Below are 21,426 nucleotides of genomic sequence, written 5' to 3'. Positions count from 1 at the left end.
TTCGCCGGTTCCCTTTCTCGCGCAGTCTACATATATTGTGTATAAGCGGGATGACGACGACGGCGGCGCGACCAGTCCTACTTCCCCGAGAGCGCGCAAAAGCGAGCGGCAACCCTTTCTACCTTCCCTTTCACTTTCATCTATCGCTATAAGCGCACTGCTCGCTCCGTATTATTCGCCGCCGTGTATACGCTGCGATTGCCAATCGAGAGCGCGGCTTATATTACTGTGTAGAGCGATTTCGAGTGTGTATATGTATACGTGTACCGCCGTCGTCATCGTCGTCGCTGAGGTGTATGTAGAGAGAAAGAAAGAGGGAGAGGAAGAAAATGGAAAGGTGACTCGGCGATCGTAGAGCTATACACAGTTTGCCGCGCGGGATATTCGTCGCTGGCATAAGAGCGTGTGGGTTTATCAGAATGCTCGAGGATGAAGAAAGTTGAGAAACGTGTGTAATATTACAACACACCTTTCACTTATATTCATACAGGAAGATTCCTATAGTCGTAAATCACGCGCATACTCGAAACCATAACGCGATTCGTAAACACCCCGTACACTGAGGAAAAAAATTTACAACGACATAATTACGAACTCGTAACGCAAGGACGAGAGGATCCGAGCGAGAAAGAAAAAAGAAAGGACGGCATAAGTAATACCGAAACGAGGACTAGTCGTGCAGCCCATTAAGGAGCAATATCCTCCCGGAGAGGATTACGCGCTCGCAACAAGGGCGAATGCAAATCCTAATAAGAGCGTCGGCACACGCGCCAAGCGAGAGAGAGAGAGAGAGAGAGACGCAATAAATATTGCGCCGTTAGAAAGCGTATAGCGCAGCAGTCGAGGAGTTATGGCTGGCAAAGGGTTTTTCTAGCGCTGCAGTGGATCCTCCCCTCCCGCTGCGTTTGGGACCGAGTTTCCAAACTTTGCCCCTTTCTTCGCGAAATCTCATCCGTCTGCTCTGCTTTGAGGGAAAGCGACCTGCGGAGCTGTTATGTGTGCACGCTACATCGGCGGGAGATGAGAAAAAAAAAGTTGAAAGTTTGGGGCACAGCTGGGACACACCGGTGAAATTTTCGACATGCGGGCGAGATTATCGCCGGGGAGATAAAGGATTGTGTGCGTATACACTCGGTGTAATGGGCTGGGAGAGAGAGAAAAGATTCTTTTTTTTTTCGGTGGTGCTGCGGTTTCGGCAATCGGTAAATATTTTGTTAAAAGAAAGGAAATCGAGTGCATGTGTCACTGCGGACGATATTACTCGCAACAAACACTGTCTCCGTTCGCGTGTGCGATATCCGTGCTGTCTCGGCTAATTATGCATACTCGCAGCTCGATAAGTGTTATACACGGCATTATCAATCGGCCGTATGAAAGTTGCGCCCTTGTTTCGCCGAGCCATTGCCGCGCTACTTTGTGTATTTACAAATTGCGCTGATAAAAATAAGTACGACGGCTCTGGACGGGCAGATAAGTCAGTACGAACAATTCGCGTGTGCGAGGAATAAAAACTTTCACTATTTTTTTTTTCTCCTCGCCATTCTTAATTTTATTACGGCTCGTGAAGCCGATAATTGCAGCGCGCGCCGAATTCCACATTATAATACACATTATACACAGTGTGTCCATAGCATAGTAAATGTCGCAACACAACGAGTAAACGAGGCATGACATTCACCGCGTGAAATTGTCGTAAAGCAATGACGCTATACACCCCAACTGATGTTGACAATGAATAGAGAGACACACAGCTATACACCTATGCACAGGAAACTTCCGGTATTTCCAGCTGAATTTTAGACCAACTCATTTTCACTTCCTCTCGCACACGTATACTATGTGACTTCCGCTGCACTTGTCCGCGCCTTTCCAATCGCCCGGAGGCGTTAGCGGATTTCAAACTCGTGTTCGCGCGTGAGAATAGGAATATTTTTTCACGAAACATAATACAGAATCGTAATAAGTATTGACTGATTAATATCGCGAGAGGCGGATACGCGTAATTACCGCACGCATTGAAATCAAAATAGGTGCACAGAGAGAAAGAGAAAAAATCGTATAGCGGGAACAAAAAAATCATTCTCATTAAAACGATCGAGAGACCTTGATCCACTGAGGCTCGCGCGCGAAAAAAATTGCTGATTTTTCCGACTGCACAGGAATTCTCCTGAAAGTGCAACTCACCGAGAAAAACAACAAACGGAAGCGGCAAAAAATACGAAGGCATTATCAGGAGTATACCTACCCGCCGACGAGAGGCTAATACGACGGATTTATACTTGTTGTAATACTCGCGATAAATCGCCTATTAATAAATCCTTACGCGGATAAGAGACAGATCGATTAAGCCTCTCGCATTAGCATACAAATTCAAGCTGAATACAAAAAAAAAACGACGTTGCTCACTCGGAGATCAGTCGCGCGTTCCCACTCCCTCTATTCTCCATCACAGCTGTATGATAATCGTTTCTCTTATTTTTTTTCTATCTACACTGCACTTCACGCAGCGATTTTTCAATGTCGCGCGAGAAAAAGAAACGAGACAATGAATTTTTCCTCGGCGAATTTTCCAGGCAGATAGAGAAGAAACGAGGCTATCGCGCGTGAGCTTTTTTCCGAACGCCAGCGGTAATTACCGGTGATATGCACGAGCCGAGCGTCCCCACCCACCTAAGGCGCGTGAGATCATTTCGATTGCGTAACTCGGTGCTCTCTCGATGCGCTGCATTCGCTGCGGCGTAATATGGTTCGACCATCGTGTGCGAGTATTTTTCTCCCGAAGTTACCGAGGAAAAGCTCGAGAGCTTTTGGTGATGTAGGAGGAAGTGGTCGAGATAAAGATGATTCGGGCGATCGCGTTGCAGTGAATCATTGAAATTAGAGTGAAAACATGATATGCTAGAAAAATCGTGCGAAAGAAAATAGTTTTTCAAGCTCGCTACACCGCCGCATAGTATAAATTATATTTTCTCGCTAGAATTTCCTTGTCACGCATGCCTTATACACGATTCATGTGAATTAATGCTTTTTTACAGGCTGAAAGTTATGGCATTTTTATCTCCTGAAAGCATTTCGCATTTTTTTCCTGTTACGTCGTACTTTTCTTCGCGCGCGCTATGGCATTCCTCCACTTCGTCTTCTTCAAGCTTTTCGTATACGGACGTAGAACCTAGACTCTTTCGACTCACCTGGAGCCGCAGTCCGCTTATTAAAAGGAACGACGATTCTCCAATTAGCTGAAATTTTCCAGCGCAAACATCCTCGCACGTGAGTCGACTGCAAATCACACTCTAATATAATTCGCACTATTTTTTTCTTTCTGCTTCGTCGCGCTCTTTCTCCCTGCTGCGCTCAATTTTCTCGAAACTAGCGCGACGGATCGCATTAAGCTCTCTTTCTCTCTCGGTGCATTCCGCTCTAGCTGCGGAGTGCGTGTGCGCGCTGCCATACTGCGCACGTGTGCGTTCGACCTCTCGAAACGAGCGGGAGAAAGAATGATCGCTGCTCTTGCGTAACGCACTCGATGGAGAGAGAGAGAGAGACAGAGAGAGAGAGAGAGAGAGAGAGAGAAGCGCGTGCTCCGGCATACAGATCCTGAGTGCGCGCGCCGGGGCCGCGATAAACGCTCCATATAGACCAGAGACTGCAGCTTGTATGTAGGCTGAAAAGATTTCGCCGGGTGGACTCGTTGTGTGTGTGCATATACCTGTTGATTTAATTTCACAACGACAGAAAAAAAAGTTCCATTTTTCCTCTCTGAAAAATTTATTCTCCAATTGCGTCGCTTGCGCCTGACGCAATTTTTCTTAATTACGAGTAAGTCGGAACAAAAGACCGGCTTAACGAATTTGACTTTGTGATGTGTGTTGATAAAAATTTCAATTTCCACGCACAAAGAAAATTGCTCGCCGCGGCAATTAATTTCTTGCCTCCTTTTTCTCCGCGCACGGCGCCTTATATTTACTCGAAACCGCAGCGCGCGTAGCTGAGCCGATCTACGAGTGGCACCGCGTGCATTAGCGAATATAAAAGCGCTGAAAGCCGCGTAGAGAGGAGAAAGAAGGCGCAGTTCAAAGATGAATCCATATGCATTTTTCAAGTACAAAAGAGAGTGAGAGAGAGAACAAAAACAAGGCATTTTCATGCATCACGCGGGAAAACTGCGCGAAAGGAAGGACGACTCTCGGAACGAGGCGTGTGTTTTTTTCTTCTTCTTCTTCCCTTGGCGCATTTTTCCTTTCTTGTATTCATAAACTCCGGAACGTCACCTCGGCCACTCCCGCGAGTGCTATACGTGTGTAGTTGTCATGGTTGCACGTCTTTTTTACATACGCGTGCGCGATTAGTGGGATATTCATTAAATTGGACTTTTTTGCAAGTGTAATTTTTTTCCGCGCCGCCGAGCTTATTGCGTTTTCTTTTCTCGGAAAAATTATGGACGACTCGTAGATCTTGGAATAGTGGCTATATAATAACGAATGAATTATCGTGGACGACAAAGAGAAGCGCGTGTATTGTTTTTTTCTCTCTGCTTCCACATTGTTGACGCAAACGACTACACGTGCGGGGGAAGAAAATGGAATTATCGATTAGGCGAAGCAACAAAAAAATCGATTGATTTTCGTCGAGGATATCTCGGCCTTGAGGATTTTCATTGCCTCGATATCATTAGCATCAATGACAGATGGTAATTTACGACGGTAAATAGAGAGTATCAATGTTGCGCCTCGCGAGAGCTCGTGATTTACGCGAGCTATTGATTACCATAAGAATATAAAACTATACAAACACAGAGTCAATTTCCCAACGTCGAATCCGCTTAGAGCTGATCCATCAGCGCGATAGGACCGTCCTCGCGGCGCGCGAAAAAGTAAATCTCTCTAAATCGGAGTGCGCGCAACGCTCGTAATTTATCGATAATTCGCTAGCGCGCGTTAATCACCTCGGCACCTGCACCAATTACATGTCTGTGGAGGAGACTATACTCCGACAAAGTATTAGCGAACAGAGTAAATCCGCTCGTTGCTCAATCTCGCGCTGTATCGCCGTGAAAAATCTCTCGTTCGCCAGAAGATCGTCCGTTTTAACGCGGAGGGAAAAAAAAGAGAACGACGCTCATTTTTCCTCTCACTCGAGCGCGGACACGTGTTCTCTCCCGCAATCTAGAGGCCATCCTGCGCGATGGATTTGCATAATGCATGTACAGAGGCGTATGCGTGAGAGAGAGAGAGAGGCATTTTTTCTTCCCCTGACGCATACGCAGTCGTCGTGATTCCCCTGTTACGTTTTTCGCGGGCGAGAGTGAAATTTCAGAGACGAAAGAATGGCGAGTCGTATAAGATGGTGCTCTGGAAAATTCAAGCGAGAGGTGTGATTCAGATGGCTGTCTCGCACGCGCATTTGCAAAAAAGCGACTTTGTTCCGGAGTCGAGTGACGTAATCGGTATTGTCGAGCTGCTTCCCTGGTAGAAATTAACCTAAAAACTGGCAAGTTCTTGTGTTAAAATCCTAAGAACTTGCCAGTTTCTAGATTAATTTGTACCAGGGTTGTGTAAAGTTTTTTTTTACGGAGAAGATGCAAAATATCGCTTTTTATGTAAGAAACAAAGCTCGTTGTGTCTGCTTTATTTAGGCATTTGTTTCATCAATATTCAAATAAACCAAACGCTTTGAATCTGGTATAACACGATCGTCTCCAAAGAGATGCGGTTTCATCCGAAACCACTTTCCAGCTGTAGTAGTTTTGAATTTCCCCTTTTAATTGTAAATTAGTGCACGGGATCTTGTTGTCAAACTACGACGCAAGTAAACTACATAATATAGTGAGGCAGAGAAAACGGAGAAGGCAAATAATACGCACATGCTAGTATATTGTAATAAAAAGGATAGTCTGTCTCAGGCGACGGATTTTTTTCTCTCTTTTTTTTATTACCCGAGTGCGTTACGTAAATGTAGTTTGTGTGTGTATGTGTGTGTGTATGCAATATCGACAAGTCGTCCTCAGAACAACCGACTTGGTTACTTAATAGACGGCTGACCATAATGTCTCTTAAATTACGAGGAAAAGGAGAAACAAAGGAAAATTCATTTTCGCTTTCAAAATTGCACGCAGTACACTGTCCATTTCAATAATATAGCCGAAGCTTAAAAAATAAAGTAACGATAAATCGGTAAATCTAAAAGCCCTCGAACGTCAAAATCACACGCGAAAGCCATGAGTACCAATGAAGCGCGACCTAAACAACAAAACCCTTTCAATCCCAGCGGCTCCGGCTAGAAACGCAAAAACAGAGTCCACAGAAGCCATAGAATCAAATGAAAAAGGCAAGCCACGAAAGAGAAAAACATCGCGACGTAAAAAGCGCGCGAAGCGGAAAAATCGCTATGGAAAACGACTCGCTGCGACAAAACTGACTCCCAACAACAAACGCGGTACACACACGGCGCAGAGGCCGCGAAAAAGAAAAGCCGTGTCGCTTGCGTCCTTGCGCAAGATCGTATGCCGCGCCGCGAGAGAGAACAATAAAAGAGAAGAGTCGTCGTCGCGTATTACGTGACACACTATAGGTGCGCTCAGACACTGTCGGTGCGCGTATGTGTATATCCCGCGAGTTTCCTGCAAGAGAGCGGGGGACAATCGGCTAGCACTAGAGCAGCCGTTAACCTTGAAAGAATCTTTCCGTCATTGCGCGCAACTCGCTTGTGTATAGATGTATGTGTGTGTGTCTAGCTCGAAAGTCCCATGCAGCTCTCGGTGCGCGGGAGGAGGTGGAGAAGGGGGTGGGAGGACGCACACGAGTTGTTAAAGTAAGAGAGAGAGGTATATCCTCTCCGGCCGGCAGAAATGATCGCGGGTTTACGTAAGAGAGAGGATAGTCGCATGCGCGTTTGGCTTTCAGAGCTGGATTCGCGAATGTGGATAGAGATTTAGTGAAGTGTAATTTTCGAGTGTGAGCTCTAACAATGAAACAAATCAATCAGCATAGCTCACAAAAGCTGAAGCTTATCCGCGAAGTGCAAAATTACAAGCTGTTAGAAGTTACAGTGTAACCGCGACTCACGCGAGTGGCATGAATTTCCCGCCGCGCACTATAATGCTAATTGCCGCTGTGCACATAGTCGCGACTCTCTTACCAGATGGTAAACATACCAATGACACGACGACTGAACGATAATAGCCATAGAGTATACAGAAGAGCTTCTATATGCACCAATACATCTTATTTCATCCTCAAACATTATTCTCTTCATTCACCGCAGCTCGCGGTATCAAAAACTCTCGGCGGCAATTTAAATTTCAAATTTTCCCAACATCAGCAACAAGTCTCCCTCCGCCTCCAGTACACACAGCGCGTCTCTCTCTCTCTCTCTCTCTCTCTCTCTCTCTCGGAAAAACGCTCAAGGCTGATGGCAAAAAGCTCGCTCAGACATCGGTCGCGCTCCTCTTTTTGCCATGTCCTCTCCTCTCCCTCTCTCCTCTCTTACACACTCCGAAAGCTGCAGCAGCAGCCATTAGAGGAGCGCTCGTGCGATTGTTTCTTATATAATGAGCGCGGATCATGTAACTCCACTCTACTATACTCGCCTACGCTCGCTCGCGAGCCTCGCCTATCGCGCACACTGCGCGGGCTCTCTCGAAAAGACCTTTTTACCTCGCTGACCTTGAATTGTAAAATGCACGTGTATGCCCCGCGTCTCGGCGCGCGAAATTTCCTTGGCGCTCTTTGTCGTCGCGCGAGCGCTCTGCCGTGACGGTATTACGTCTGCGCTTAGGCTCTCCGACGATCCGCTGCTGGTGGGAGTGAAAGAGAGAGAGAGAGAGAGAGAGAGAGAGAGAGAGAGATGTGTAGAATAATGAGTATAGCGTATATAGTTTTCAAAAGTTTTAAGTATGACGGCTTTATGCGTGTCGGCGGCTTCGTATTTGTTTGTTTTGTCCTTTGTGAGGGAGTCGCGCTACTGCATCGTCGTAGCTGCAACGATGATAGGCCTCGTTCTTCGCGCTCAAAAGCACGTATAATTTATGCGTGCGAACGCGTGTGCAAGCAGAATCTCTGCAGCGCGTATGTGAAAGTCTCTTTTTTTCTTCTATTTTTCGAAGGCTAGTTAGCGCGAGTAAGAAAGCCGTCGACGTCAAGTCGTCCCTTGTTTTATTTTTATCGCGAATTATGACCGCTGCTATGGACGACTTTCGATATAATTAAACATGCGCGTAGGCTGTTAATCAGTAAACACGTCGAAAGTTGGCTCTTGCCGATTACGCTTATACATTGTTGCAAATAACTTTCGTTGCGCGTTTAAGCAATTATTGGTAATAAGACCGGGAAAAGTCGAGTGCCGCTTGATGACTTTGGATAATATATAATTACGAGCGAGCGATATGGCAAGAATATGGTGCAAAATTTAAACGCAAAAAGCACGAGTAAGCGCGGTCTCTAAAAATACGAGAAAGTCTCGTTAAACACGCAGAATCTAATCGAGTGAATTAAAAGGTACACATTTCCACACTAATAACCAGCTAATAAATGAGTATACGCTATTACATTCAGAAAGAGAATCCGTCGTGCGGCTGTCGCGACACATATACTTATAGAGTGATGCAAGGTCTCGCTCGGTAGATTAGCCACGTGAAATGGTCTCGCATAAATAATTACGATTAGAATCACAGGCATTGTTATTGATTCATAAAAAATGGAGCGGAAGCTCTAAAGGCCCGTAACGAGCAGTCATCTTCATTCGGTTGCTCAACCTCTGCTCCCGCGTCTCTCTCTCTCTCTCTCTCTCTCTACACTTATGCCTATACACACATCCCCGCCGTCTCTATGCACTGGTGAGCGGTTTCTAAGCACAAGTGCACAGGGTCTGCATTTTTTCGTAGACTCATTCGATGCATCACGCGTGAATTATTTATTGTTTTATATCTATCCGTTATATCATCGGCGGTCACACCTATCTGAATCAGTCATTCCCTCGATCTCTTTTCGCCTCTATGTCTCAAGCTCTCGATCTGCATTCCCTCCTTATGTAAAGTGCGACTTGGGGCTCTCACGCATCGCATAAAAGTGACTCAGCCGCGGTGCGCTTGAGAAAAACGCAAAGCGACACGGAGAGCGCAGAAGGAGCTGGAGAGAAAAAAGAAGGATATCGGCTCGAATAAAAATTTCTCGAGAACTGTCCTCGCCTGCGCGCGCGACTGAGCCTGAAAAAGAAAAACGGATCACTTTCTCGCTTCTGTAGCCGCTGCCTCGGTATTAATGCCAAGGGCGCGACGCTAGAGAGAGTCAACCTATGAAAATCGATCAAGATGGGAATTCCAAGAGCGTGTGTGCTACACGTATACTCTCGCGCGGCGGGCTCGAAGAAAAAAGCTCACCTTACGGCGGCTACCGTTGAGACAGTCGTATTGTAGAGATAAAAGCATGCAAAAGCGCTGATATGTAATTGCTCCGTGCAGATGTCGAACGCATGCTATAGGGTAGGTATGTCGTGGAGGCCTGTAAACGTGTGTTAATTGGATTTACGTGCGTCGGGTAAATATTTTTAATAAGCCGGACTTATCGGATCTTTTGGGATTTCCCAAGGCTTTCTAGATAATGAAAAGTGAATAGCCCGTAAAGATCGGCGCGAGTGTCATGGAATTTTTCAAAACTAGAGCTCCCTCGTCTGATCGTTAACGAATTTACTTACATTCGACCGATTGATTATTCACGGCTAGCTGGAATCCGATAGATACCTATATTATACGTTACAAGAATCACGGGGCGCCAGAAACGGAACTCGCTATACACGTAGACAAAGAAAAACAGCTGTATACGAGAACGAAAGCCGCGTTCACGGGCCCAAAGCGCCGCGACCAGAGGCCTTCTCGAGGCGCGCATTTTAATTTCCAGCCTCGACATTTGCGTAACCCAGTTTCGCCATTGTTCGATTCAATGGTGGATCGCTCGCGCATCCGTCGTTCTCCGCGCGGCGAAAGCAAACGAGTGTTCGAAAAGGGCAAGCTTTAAAATCACACTAGCACAGCGAGTGAAGATGATTTATCGTGCAATGGTGTTTCGGAGCCGAAAAGAAAAGGTGCGATACAGGAGCGTCGTCGGGATTTTTGTGAAACTCGCTTTGGGAAACTCGAATGTGGGCTGAATGGAGTTGGGCAAGCTCGGCTTTTTGTATATGCAGGGGAATGTGGGATTATACGCGGCGGTCGTGGGCTTTTCGAAAGAATTGGCTAAACGCTGCTCGCTTTTTCTTTCCCAACGCGTATTCGTTATTTTTTCTCGAAAAGAAAAAAACGTTGCGTACACGGAGGTAACACTTTTACTCGCAATGAAATTCGTCTAAAACAGCTCGCAGGAATATGCACGATCGAATAGGCGCAGAGTTCTCGCGCAGCGCTCGCGTTCACGAAATTCAAGCGGCGCTTTCTCTTCTTATCGCAATCTCTTTCGAGGGGCTCGAGAGAGCCGCCAGGGGACCGAAATGAACGCGCGATGCCCACCTACGCCGTGTGTATCGCATCGGCCGAATTTCTCCGTCACGGTAAAGCGAGCGCGATTGCCGCATTATGTATAGAAACAGTCAGACGACTGTTACCACTGGCGGTTAGTTGTATGAGTCTTATATCGAGAGATTCGTTTTTTTATACATTTCTATTGGCGACGGTTTAATTGAATTATCTATTGCGAGGCATTCGTGCGTGTCCGCTGTAAAGTTGCATCAGACTACAATATAGCCTAACTAAAAGTGACAAATTCACGCATAAAGGCCCTTTCAACATCATCCACCAACGAGCCGCGGTCGAATGGCTCAGCTCTCTTTTTCCCGAAAACCGTCGACTTTTCTCTCTTGTATAACCATCGCAACTTTCCGGTCATTAAAACCTCACCGCGGCGGCGCTAGACTCTATAAACGCGCGCGAGATTACAATCGTGCGACGCTCGTGACATCACCTTTTTCTTTCCTTCCGACGCTATTATGGTCCCCGTGAATTATATTCTCGATTGTCATATACACATAGCCAAGCTACGCGCCTATACGCATATAATGAATCTCTCACCAAGGGCACGAAGGGAAATGGGAGTGTCTATGGCACAGGCTCGGCTCTCTCGCTATACAATAAAAAAGCGCCGCTTTTTATAATACATTCGAGCGACACACACACACACACACACACACACAATCTGCTTTTTGTTGTCGCAATTGACGCTAGCCGTTTCCGCTGGCCCAATTCCGCGGCCGTTGTTCGACGCGGCGCGGCGCTCTTACCTAATTCACCGCGCGCGCGAGAGAGAGCGTTCAACACTTTCTCGCGTTATGGGCGCCGTTTCACGCTGAAAATCGGCGAAAGTGCTGCTGCTGTTTTTTTCTTTCTGCTTTCGCTGCCCAATACGATTCGGAAGCGGGCGGCGAAACGACCGGCTGTGCGATGTTTATTGTATTGTCGTGTGCGAGGAGAGTTTTGTGTGTTTCTTTGAGCAGCGAGTGACAATGTATATTTTTATGTGGGTTGCGTTGGGCTGAGTGCTCGCGATCGAAAGTTTTGCATGGTCCATTTGCTCGCGAGCACTCGAGTTGATTGTCGCCGTCACGCGCGGTGTGGGGCACGTTGGGGATGAAAGTGAGAGTCAAATTGCGTCGTGATTGAAAAAGCCTTTTTGTTTTCCCTCTTAACTGCTGCTATAATCGATATTATATAAAAATTAACAATCATCTCATAACCCGTCAAAGCTACACAAATTTTTTCATAAAAAAATTAAAATCATCAAAAGCTCTTATCACCGCCGGTAGAGCAGATCCCCTTTCCTCGTCAAGTTCGCCGTGTCCCCGCTGGCGGCAGCACCGCCTTTGGCCTCTTTCATTTCCTGCCCCACGCTCTCCAAAGCACACCTTCGCTCTTTCCGCATCTTTCCTCTCGTGCAATACAGCGGCCATGTCCCCTCCTACTACTCGACGACCACCTGCACAGGCTCCGCCCGCCGATATCCTCGCGAGAAAACACCTCGAGTGAGAGAGAGAGAGAGAGAGAGAGAGAGAGAGAGAGAGAAAGAGAAAGAGAGAGAGAGAAAACGCGTAATATTGGCGAGGCGTAACGCCGGATTGACCTTGAACTTGGAACTAGTATCTGCACGTGGAATAGCGCGAGAGAAGCGATTGAAGAGTAGTTTTGGAAAATTTTAGATAGGGAAGAAAGGTAAACACACTTCCTAGTCGAGGCACGAGGTGAATTTGCATAAACGAGGCGCACGTGTGCATTTCGATAATCTCGCTTGGTACACCGGCGAATGTAGGGGACACGGCGAGATTGTACAGACGTTCTTTTATTAATACGTGATTCACCGCGTCGCCGTAATTATTTTCCTTTTCTCAATTAGCTTTGCATAGTTTCGCGCAGTATCAGCGATTTCAATCTAGCGATCGTAAAGCCGATCAGTACAAGTGTCAGGAGGATATGCGTAGCTTTTTATCTCTGATGCGAGATTTTTTAGCTACGGCGAACAGAGGAGAGATCTGTTTTCATTTTAAATCGAGGGGTCGAGGATAAATCACTGCGCGTACGCGGGTGGTGCTCGTTCGCGGAAATGCAAAACACAAGCGTTTCTCTCTCTAGGATTCGTGATTAATTTACGAGTTTTTTCTGGTTTCCACTTTTTTTCGATTGACGGATTAATCTTGGTCTCAATCTTGGTTCGAACGTCACTTTAATTGATTCGTTAGAGGCTCTTAGTTACGGTCTCTCTCTCTCTCTCTCTCTCTCTCTCTCTCTCTCTCTCTCTCTCTCTCTCTCCCTCTCCCTCGGTTTTTGCGCCGAGATTGTTAGATCATCGTCGAGGAAAAATATACTCTAGATCTTTTAACGCAGTGACAAAATCAATTACAAGTCAGACACGCGTTCTTGCCTCAGCTTTCGTCTTTCGGCGAACGATCGACCATGACCGCAAGGATATAGAGAAACTTGAAAACGCTTCGACGCGTATCCACGCGGACTCAATTTTAAGAAACGAATTTCGCGTTACGAAAACAGCAGCGTTTTCGGAGAAATTTTTCACGGTTCCTGAGAAACGCTTGCGCTACGCTAGACTCGATTTCACCGAATTTACGAAAAACCTTCGCTGAACACACATTGCCCGAGCAATCCCCAGTATTATACACGAATATAGTGAAAGCATCGTCGCATATCGAAAGACGCACAAACACACACAGCCTCTCCCATTGTGCCTAGGAGCCGCATTACATCACGAGGCAGACTTACATTATGCGAAAATACGTTCGAGTACTATCGAATGACGTGATTATATCGCGTTTCCTGCATACGCTCAAAAAGGCTCGCGTCTTGTTTTCACGCTCCCTCTATCTTGTATACACGCGCTTCCTGCTCCCGCCATGCGTACTATACACGCGTTATATACTTTCGTACGGCGGCGGGAAAAATGAATAATCAATTTAATCCTGCGCTCGCTCGGAAGAAAGATAAAGTATCCTTGATTGTTGTACACGCTTCACTCGACGTCGCGACCATGAATTTAATTCGCCCGCGAATCGAAGTAAGATACGAATCTGAATGACAATTTTCTACCCGGGCGGTTATAATGAGCACTGATTACTCGGCTGAATCTTTCTCGATTATACCACGCGCGATGATCGATAAGTTAGTCGGATGTGGCTAATACTCTCGCGTTGTGCGCCGCGTAGAAGTGAGAGGCGACTTGCGGACACGCGACGCAAATAGGAAGCAACAGGAGAACCTGTTTCTCTATCGCGCGTGCAGCGGACGAGAGAAAAAATGAAAATTGTTTTTCCGAATGCCAATGTCGTTGCGGCGACGACCGTTTTGCGGAGAGGCTTTTTTCCTTAACGAATGTTGTACGCGGCGCAGGTGGCACTCCTTCACTCCACCGTTTCAATGCTCCTTTTCTTCTCTGCCTTCGGCTAATTAGTATTTTCAAGAAGCTTCGACATTGTACATAGCTAGAAAGAGCTCGGTTGTGCGAAAATTCAAATGAGTGTCTCTCAGAGCGCCAACGATGTATCAAAATCCTAACAAGAAAAATCCGTCACTCTTTGTCCCGCAGCTCTAATCGGTTGCACCATCCGCGACTGCAGGCACACGCGGTATAGCGCACGGACAAAGCCGCGTAACTCTCGGGATTACGTATTCGCTGGCGAGTTATGCGCTCTCCTGGAAGCGAGAGAGATGTCTATATAGCGCGATAGAAGCATTAGCGCCCGTTGCTGCGTGACTCTTACCCAAGGTCTCCCTCGGCAGCGCCTTTCCCATATTGCAGTCGCGAGCGGCGCGTTCGCGCGCTCGAAGGTCGGGCCGTCCTGGTACGTGTGTATTATACGTTATACGCGCGTGACACATCGGTCGATTTACCTGGAAAAAAGACGAGCGGCTCGACTGTGGTTTTGTATTCCGTATGCGATAGAGCGCGAGCGGGAAAGCGATTGATATTATACGCGGAGAGATCGGTGCAGGTTGATTCGAGATCGAGCTATTTGATCGGTTTTCTTTGCTATCTTTGCTTGGATATAACGTGTATATGGCTGATCTTAAACTTGACGGAGTACACGAGGGTGACAATTTTTCTTTTGAATAAGTTGCATGAGTAAATGAGCAGGCTATCGGTCGGTTGTGCGTTTTTTTATCGTTTCTGTACTTTTAAATTTTTATCTCTTAATCTGGTTGAACCCATCGGAGAAATGCGACAATGACGGATACCTCTGCGAGGCATTATCGCTGATGCGTAGCCGCTTTTTTTTCAATTATGTGACTTATTTAGAAAATTTACGATTCTCATGTATACGCTTGATTTGTGCACTGCATATATTTACATTGCAAAGACTTTCATTTTTGTCTGTCTTCCTTTCCGTTGTACATACATTTACAGCTTTTAACTAACTTTTTATTAATTTTCTTCCGCAGGAATAAGGACACAGGTGATGATGCCATAGATATCGTCGGGCAACGGAGGGCGCAAAATTGATCGTTACTTTTTTTCACCAAACGGAATAAGAAGATGATGTCATATGGCATCATTGGGCATGTAAGGACAATTTCTCGTAATAACCATAAAAGTATAACATTTAACAAACAATTAATCTAATCTAAATAATTTTTTTTAAACGACACTTGCAGACGATGTATCCGGACGGGCTACTGACGCTCCACTACGGCAAGCATCCGGCGACCTTGGCCGCGGAGGTCGGGTCATGGTACTCCGGGGACCGTCACGTCGACGTGACCCTGGCCTGCGACGACGGCTCCGTCGTCCGCGCCCACAGGGTCGTACTGGCAGCAGCTAGTCCACTACTGGCTAGTCTCCTCAGGAATCCAGCGCTGGACCACGTTGTGCACCTCTCGGGGGTGCGGAAAACCCAGCTGTGCCACTTGCTGGAATTCCTCTACAATGGCGAGGCTCTCATACCCGTGAGTATCATTTGCACATCTTTACTGTATTGGTATTCTTTGAATTTTCGCAAACGTCTTATACTCATGCTGTTTTTTCGCAGTCGACGGAGTTGACGCCGCTGAGGGAACTGTTCGAGCTTCTGCAGATAAAGTCGGAGCTATTCGAACCCAACCAGTCACAAGGCTCGACGAGTTCCGATGCCGAAAGGATACCCACCCCACAGCCCTCGGAAGAGGGACAGGAGAGCTCGAGTTACGAGTCGCAGTACGACGGCAGGTACATAACCATACACAATAATTCTGAACGATCTATAGAAATATCAGTTCGATCTAACACTCGTCCCTCCGATTCACAGGCAGTCGAACAACCCCGCGGACTGCTGCTCGGTGCTGATCAAGACCGAGGACGGCTGCGTGGATGAGGACGAGGCCGAGCCCGAGGTGGACGTCGAGGGCGTCGAGAGCGCCGAGGGCGAGACAACGCGATGTTCGGAGAACCGAGAGAGCAGTATAGAGCCGCCTAGGCGAAGGGATAGCTCGGACCCGGTGAATCTCAGTCTGAACTCCGGAGCCTCGACGACGAGCGACAGCTCGCACGACATCGCGCACAGGCTCGAGTCGTCGTTGCGGGGATGCCTCGACGATTCCGGAAAGTACAACCGCGAGAACAACACCGAGGCGTTGCGGGAGAGGGAACGCGAGCAGCAGAGGGAACAGCAGAGGGAACAGCAGAGGGAACAGCAGAGGGAACAGCAGAGAGACAGAGAGCGCGAGCAGCAGAGGTATGCAATAGGATTGAATTTTCTTTTTTTGCTACAAATAAAATTTTCAAAGTCGGTATACTAACGGACTATTTCTCCGCTTTCAAAGGGCGAATTTCCGACACGAAAAGGCAGCGCTGGAGCGACGAGAGTCGATGGAGGAGCAGGACGAGCGACGGAGACAGTTGGCCGCGAGGTTAGCCCTGGGTCTCGAGACGACGAAGCGGAAACCAGAAGAGCTACCGATACCTGCGGCGGAGGCGTACGTCGTCACGCCGCACAGAAAGCGCCGGCCAGGTTTCCACAACGCGCCTGCGCAGAATCCCGCCTTCGTGCCCTTCAACCCCGGCTTCGAGACGCCCAGGAGGCTTCAGGCGCCCCACGCACTCAGCGTATCCGCGCCGCCTTATCCGGTAAGAAATCGTATACCTCCGTAGCGCCAAGCGTACGGCAACCTGCCATACCTCTCGGTATGACAGATTGTAATACTTCAGGCGCAACGTTCTCACTAAACCCTCGTTCACCCACAGGACCGTTCGATAACACCGCCAATGCTGATCCACCGACCACCGTCGGCCGACCCAGCGACGGCGGCGGGTCTCGAGCCCCCATGGGGTGCCTGGACGCTGCCGCCCTCACGAGCACCGCCAGCCCCGTCATCCGAAGACTCGCCGAAGTCGACACCCATACGCGAGTACCGCTGCACCTACTGCGGCAAGCAGTTCGGCATGTCCTGGAACCTCAAGACGCATCTGCGCGTGCACACGGGTGAAAAGCCTTTCGCCTGTCGACTCTGCGTCGCCATGTTCAAGCAGAAGGCTCACCTGCTGAAGCATCTGTGCTCGGTGCATCGGGGGGTCATAACCGCGCCCGACAACACCTTCACCTGCTGCTTCTGTTCGCTCAGCTTCGACAGCCAGTCGGAACTCATCAGGCATCTGTCGGGGCCGCACAACAGTTTGCTGCTCAGCAAGAACCTGCACGACTAACGAATCAGTTTGAGGCTCACCGATTGCTAGGGGGTCCCGGCTCGTCTGTTTTCGAAGGCACCTCTCCGGTTCGAATCGCGTTGTTCATTTGAAAAATGAAAAGAAACCGTTGGATCCTTGCGAGAGGGAGAGCACGAAAACAAAACCGACGATCGGGATCTACGCTTATGTAGAGAGAGTCGAATCCGTTGCAGTCCGCGAAATCCACGTTAGAGACGATATCAAAGTTCGCCGGGAAATGTGTGTGTGTATGTGACTGATGGGAATGTGATTCGACACTCGGCATCAGGAGAGTCTTTACATGTTATAACCTCGACGATGTAACTCGACAAGAGAAAACAATTATACATAATGCTGTAGTATAAAAGACAACCGTCCGCACAAAAAGATCCTATAAAGTGACAATCGACGAGGAGCGATTGCCGCGATCGTTAACCAAGGACAATAATAACCGCTCGACGACGGAGAAGCCGAGAGAACGTGCGCGACGAATCAGCTCGTCCACCTGAAGTTTCTCCGTCAGTCGATCATTTTTTTAGCCCCCCCCCCCTCCCCCCATAACGCGCTAATGAATTAGCAAGCAAAATACACGCGCCCTAACAATTTAGCTAGCCCTAACTTTCTTTCTTGTTCTCTTAGGCGATAACGATAGTTTTCATTATATAAATATATTATATTTTCTTGTCTTTTTTCTGTACATAGTGTTACATACGAAACGAGAATGTATGAGTTGTTATTTATTTTACTCTTGCAATGGGACCAACCGAATTTCCACCGAATATAACAGTTATTAGAGCGTAGATCTTTTAGCGGCCTGCCTACACAATCGCCTCGAACAAATTCTTTCAATATGTCGTGAGATGAAGGGAGAAAACGCGATGCGTCTTGAAACTCGCGAGAAACGGAGACAGAAACAAATCAGACGTGTTTTGTACGAATTTCGTGTCTTTTCGAAATCGACGTATTTTTGCACATCGTTCGACTCTTCGTCAAATCGCTGCGAACTTTCGTCCTCCTCTCGGATTTTCTTTTCATGACTATTTTGCAAAATATTTACACACGATAATACTATACATACGTGACTCGAGTGCCTTGTCAAATGGGTCCAAATTGGTCGATTGGGCAGTGATTTCATGTGTTCATAGGCTTAAGCGTTTTTAGATGAAACATTATAAGAGAGAAAGATATGAGATAGAGAGAGAGAGAGAGAGAGAGAGAGAGAGAGAGAGAGAGAGAAAACTTATAAAATAGCTAAATGATGCGGAAGCAATGTTCGGCTTCTCTTTTATTCTGTTGACGAAAATACGAGTGACAAAAACGATATGAATTATAATCGAATTGGCCCGTAAACGATCATCATCACGTAGATATGCCCGCAGTTTTCGTCGCAAAAACATTGTACATGATAAAAGTGTGCGCGAGCGCTTGGAAGAGTGAATGGACTTGACTTTTTTCTCTTACACGAATAAAGGAAGGTGCAGCGACGACGAGTGTTGATATATACATGCATATAAAACAATATTTTTTGTACTTCATCGTGTGTACGTTCTTTTGTGAGGAATAAAGGAAGCGAGTCGTAGGTAGTCGCGTTGAATTTAAATATACAAATATACACTTTAGCGTTTTTATCTCTCTTTTTGATTGTTGACGCGGGTCGTCAGGTCAAATGAAAAAAGAAAAACAATGGAAGGAAAGAAGTACCGTTGAACTCTCGATTTGGTGCCTCGAAGGGATCGGCCTCGTTCTACATTATATACTATATAGTTTCGTTCGATATCGCCGAAAACGTACACTTGACATTCCAAACGAGGCGCGTATCACGAACCGAAAAACGCAAGCTCTTATCGCAAACGAAAAATCCTATTTCGGAGGAAAGATGCTTTGGAGAGGTGACACACAACTACTCTTGTAATGCCGCAATTTACCCCAACGTGAATAGCAAGCTGGTATTTGTTTTTAACAGTGAAAGTAATTATTTAACCAAGCAGTCACACCAAAGATACGTTCGTAGGGCCGATCGAGCGTAGACTTTTCTTTTTCAATCTTACAACCCTTTCCTCCCTTACTTCTCGATCTTTGCTTGCGTAGAGAGAAATACCCTTGCTTGTTTTATTCCTAGTAACTTAACTCGGAAAACAACGTTCTTTCGCGTATCAAGACCGCCCGTAAAGTTGCCTGCTTTCGAAAAAGCTGCTTCCCTCTTTCAAATTATCTGTTTCATTTTTGCACACGAAAAAAGAAAAAAATTCTCGGCCGAGTGTCTCAAATCTGATAATACGGTTCTCGTGTATACTTTCGAGGTAGAGCCCAACGAGGTCTAACAATCGCGTGCATCGCGCAAGAAAAAAGCACCACAAAAATAAGAACGGCAACATTCTCGAAAGCCAGGCACAGCAAACGGCCAGCATATAATAATATACAACACATACACACCCACACAGTGAACGCAATGTGATACTAAATGATAATAAATAAAGTAATTATTGTTTAGCGCGCAACATCGTCCTTTTGGAGGCGACGCTTCTGCGCGCGTTTGTATACATCACCGTGTAATTACGATTTACATATAGAAGAAAGAAAACGCAGAAAAACGATACGAGAGAGGAGATTTTTTTTTAAATAAAAAGCAGAAAAAAATCGAAGCGCGGCGCGACAAAGATTATAGAATCAACTCGTAATCTTAAGCTTTAGCTACCCTGACTTCTTTTTTTTTCTTACCACGAGAGAGATCTTATTTCAACACCCCTTAGACGTAACGTTACTGCATAGAGAGCGCGTTATGCATAAAAAAATAGAGAATATAATATATCCGTTAATCTGTAAGTATTACCTTGTACGATGCAAAAAAGCCTAGTGATGTAAGCGTAATACAGATAAAGATAGTAATTTGAATTTTTGTAAATAAATAATTTTAATTATACACACCTAGCTATTAAGAAGAAGAAGAAGAAGTATAAAAAAGACCGCACAAAAACACACACCAACACTAAACGCGTATAATATATAGAGCAAAAAGCAAAAGTCCCCAGACTTGCGCTCGCGCGACTATCATGATAATTAAATGTTGTTGTATTAAGTGAAAAAACCGAGAGGAAGTACAGGTAAGACGGAAGAAGAATAATCGAAGCGCAGACAATAAGTCCGTATACTGCGCGACGACGAGGCATCGGACGCGATCTTATTGTCGCGGCGCCTCGTCGTCGCCTCCGGTCTTACGCACATATTTATACGCGGACGAAGTCGTAATAGTACAAAAGAGAAAAAAGAGAAAAAAAATCCGTACCTCTTTTTTTCCCTTGCGATAGCAATTCATAAATGTATATTATTTCGAGCGCAAGTCCCGCGCCTCAGAGCGAGTATTATGTGTATTATATATTTCAGAGTTCTTTTGTAAAATACGAGGAAAAAAATGCGAGTAAATAAAAATTAAGACGGACAATCAGGCGACGAGCGAATCGTTGAGGAAATTTCGATATAATATACCTTACTACGTGTGTATACAACACAGTTGACGTCCGACTGTGATCGGAGAATGTTATGTTATATTGCGTTGAGTATATGATGAGACGGGACTTCGATTTGTATAAAAATGATTGAAGAAAAAAACAATGATCTCGCGACGAATAAAATATTGTACACGTGCACTCTCTCACACACACACGCTGTTTCTCTCTATCTCTGACTTTTCTCAATAACTCATCTTCTGCTTTCTTTCTCTCTTATCTTTCTCTTTCTTTGCTCTATTGTTTCCGACTCTGCGTAAAAAAAAAAACTTCCTTTCGATGCTCCTGTTCTTTGCTGAACCCGTTCACTTCTAACTTTCTTAATGATTACGATTCTTTCGCTTTCCTTCACACTCATCGACGTGCCTCTTTCCTTCCGAAAGTCTGGATGACAATAACAACAGCAACAACTACTACTACTACCACAACAACAAAAAGAGCAATAGTTCGTAAGCATCTCTTCCGAGAGCGGAGTGCGCCGCTCTGCCGCAAATGCTTTCTTAGTGTTCATAGACTTACGATGATGAAATATATTAATTGAGAAAATTTTAAAAAGAGATTATTTATTTTCATCCCTTTCAACCTTTTTATTTTTATACGATCTCTGAAATGGTATTAGCTGAAGCTAAGTGGTAGAGCCTCTATGTCTTCTACCGCTTGAACTTTTTGACTTTCCAGTCTCCAGCCGGCGAAGATAAATGGCGTATAGGAACGCGTTTTTATTTTCTCTTCTCTTCTGTTTGTACATACATCTTCTTATCAACAAG

The 21,426-nt window shown here is 46.2% G+C and overlaps 1 protein-coding gene across 3 annotated transcripts in view; it reads left to right on the top strand.

Annotated features, from left to right (window-relative positions):
- Nucleotides 1-21,214, top strand: part of LOC100122379 (transcription factor Ken 1) — a 30,057-nt gene extending 8,843 nt beyond the window's left edge. The window contains exons 1-7 of one of the 3 annotated variants that reach the window (XM_031924180.2): nucleotides 3,068-3,267; nucleotides 14,921-15,041; nucleotides 15,134-15,424; nucleotides 15,508-15,683; nucleotides 15,763-16,188; nucleotides 16,277-16,580; nucleotides 16,698-21,214. In XM_031924180.2, coding sequence (XP_031780040.1) covers nucleotides 15,015-15,041; nucleotides 15,134-15,424; nucleotides 15,508-15,683; nucleotides 15,763-16,188; nucleotides 16,277-16,580; nucleotides 16,698-17,156 — 1,683 coding nt within the window. In that variant the 5' untranslated portion in view covers nucleotides 3,068-3,267; nucleotides 14,921-15,014 and the 3' untranslated portion in view covers nucleotides 17,157-21,214. Of the gene's footprint in view, nucleotides 1-3,067; nucleotides 3,268-14,436; nucleotides 14,572-14,920; nucleotides 15,042-15,133; nucleotides 15,425-15,507; nucleotides 15,684-15,762; nucleotides 16,189-16,276; nucleotides 16,581-16,697 lie in introns of those variants that run through there. The other 2 variants (XM_031924181.2, XM_031924179.2) reach the window with 2 other exon arrangements.
- The last annotated feature ends 212 nt before the right edge of the window (nucleotides 21,215-21,426 follow it).

Source organism: Nasonia vitripennis, chromosome 2 (genome assembly GCF_009193385.2).
Source record: "Nasonia vitripennis strain AsymCx chromosome 2, Nvit_psr_1.1, whole genome shotgun sequence".
NCBI classification, from domain to species: domain Eukaryota; kingdom Metazoa; phylum Arthropoda; class Insecta; order Hymenoptera; family Pteromalidae; genus Nasonia; species Nasonia vitripennis.
This window is presented reverse-complemented; position numbering and strand designations above follow the sequence as displayed.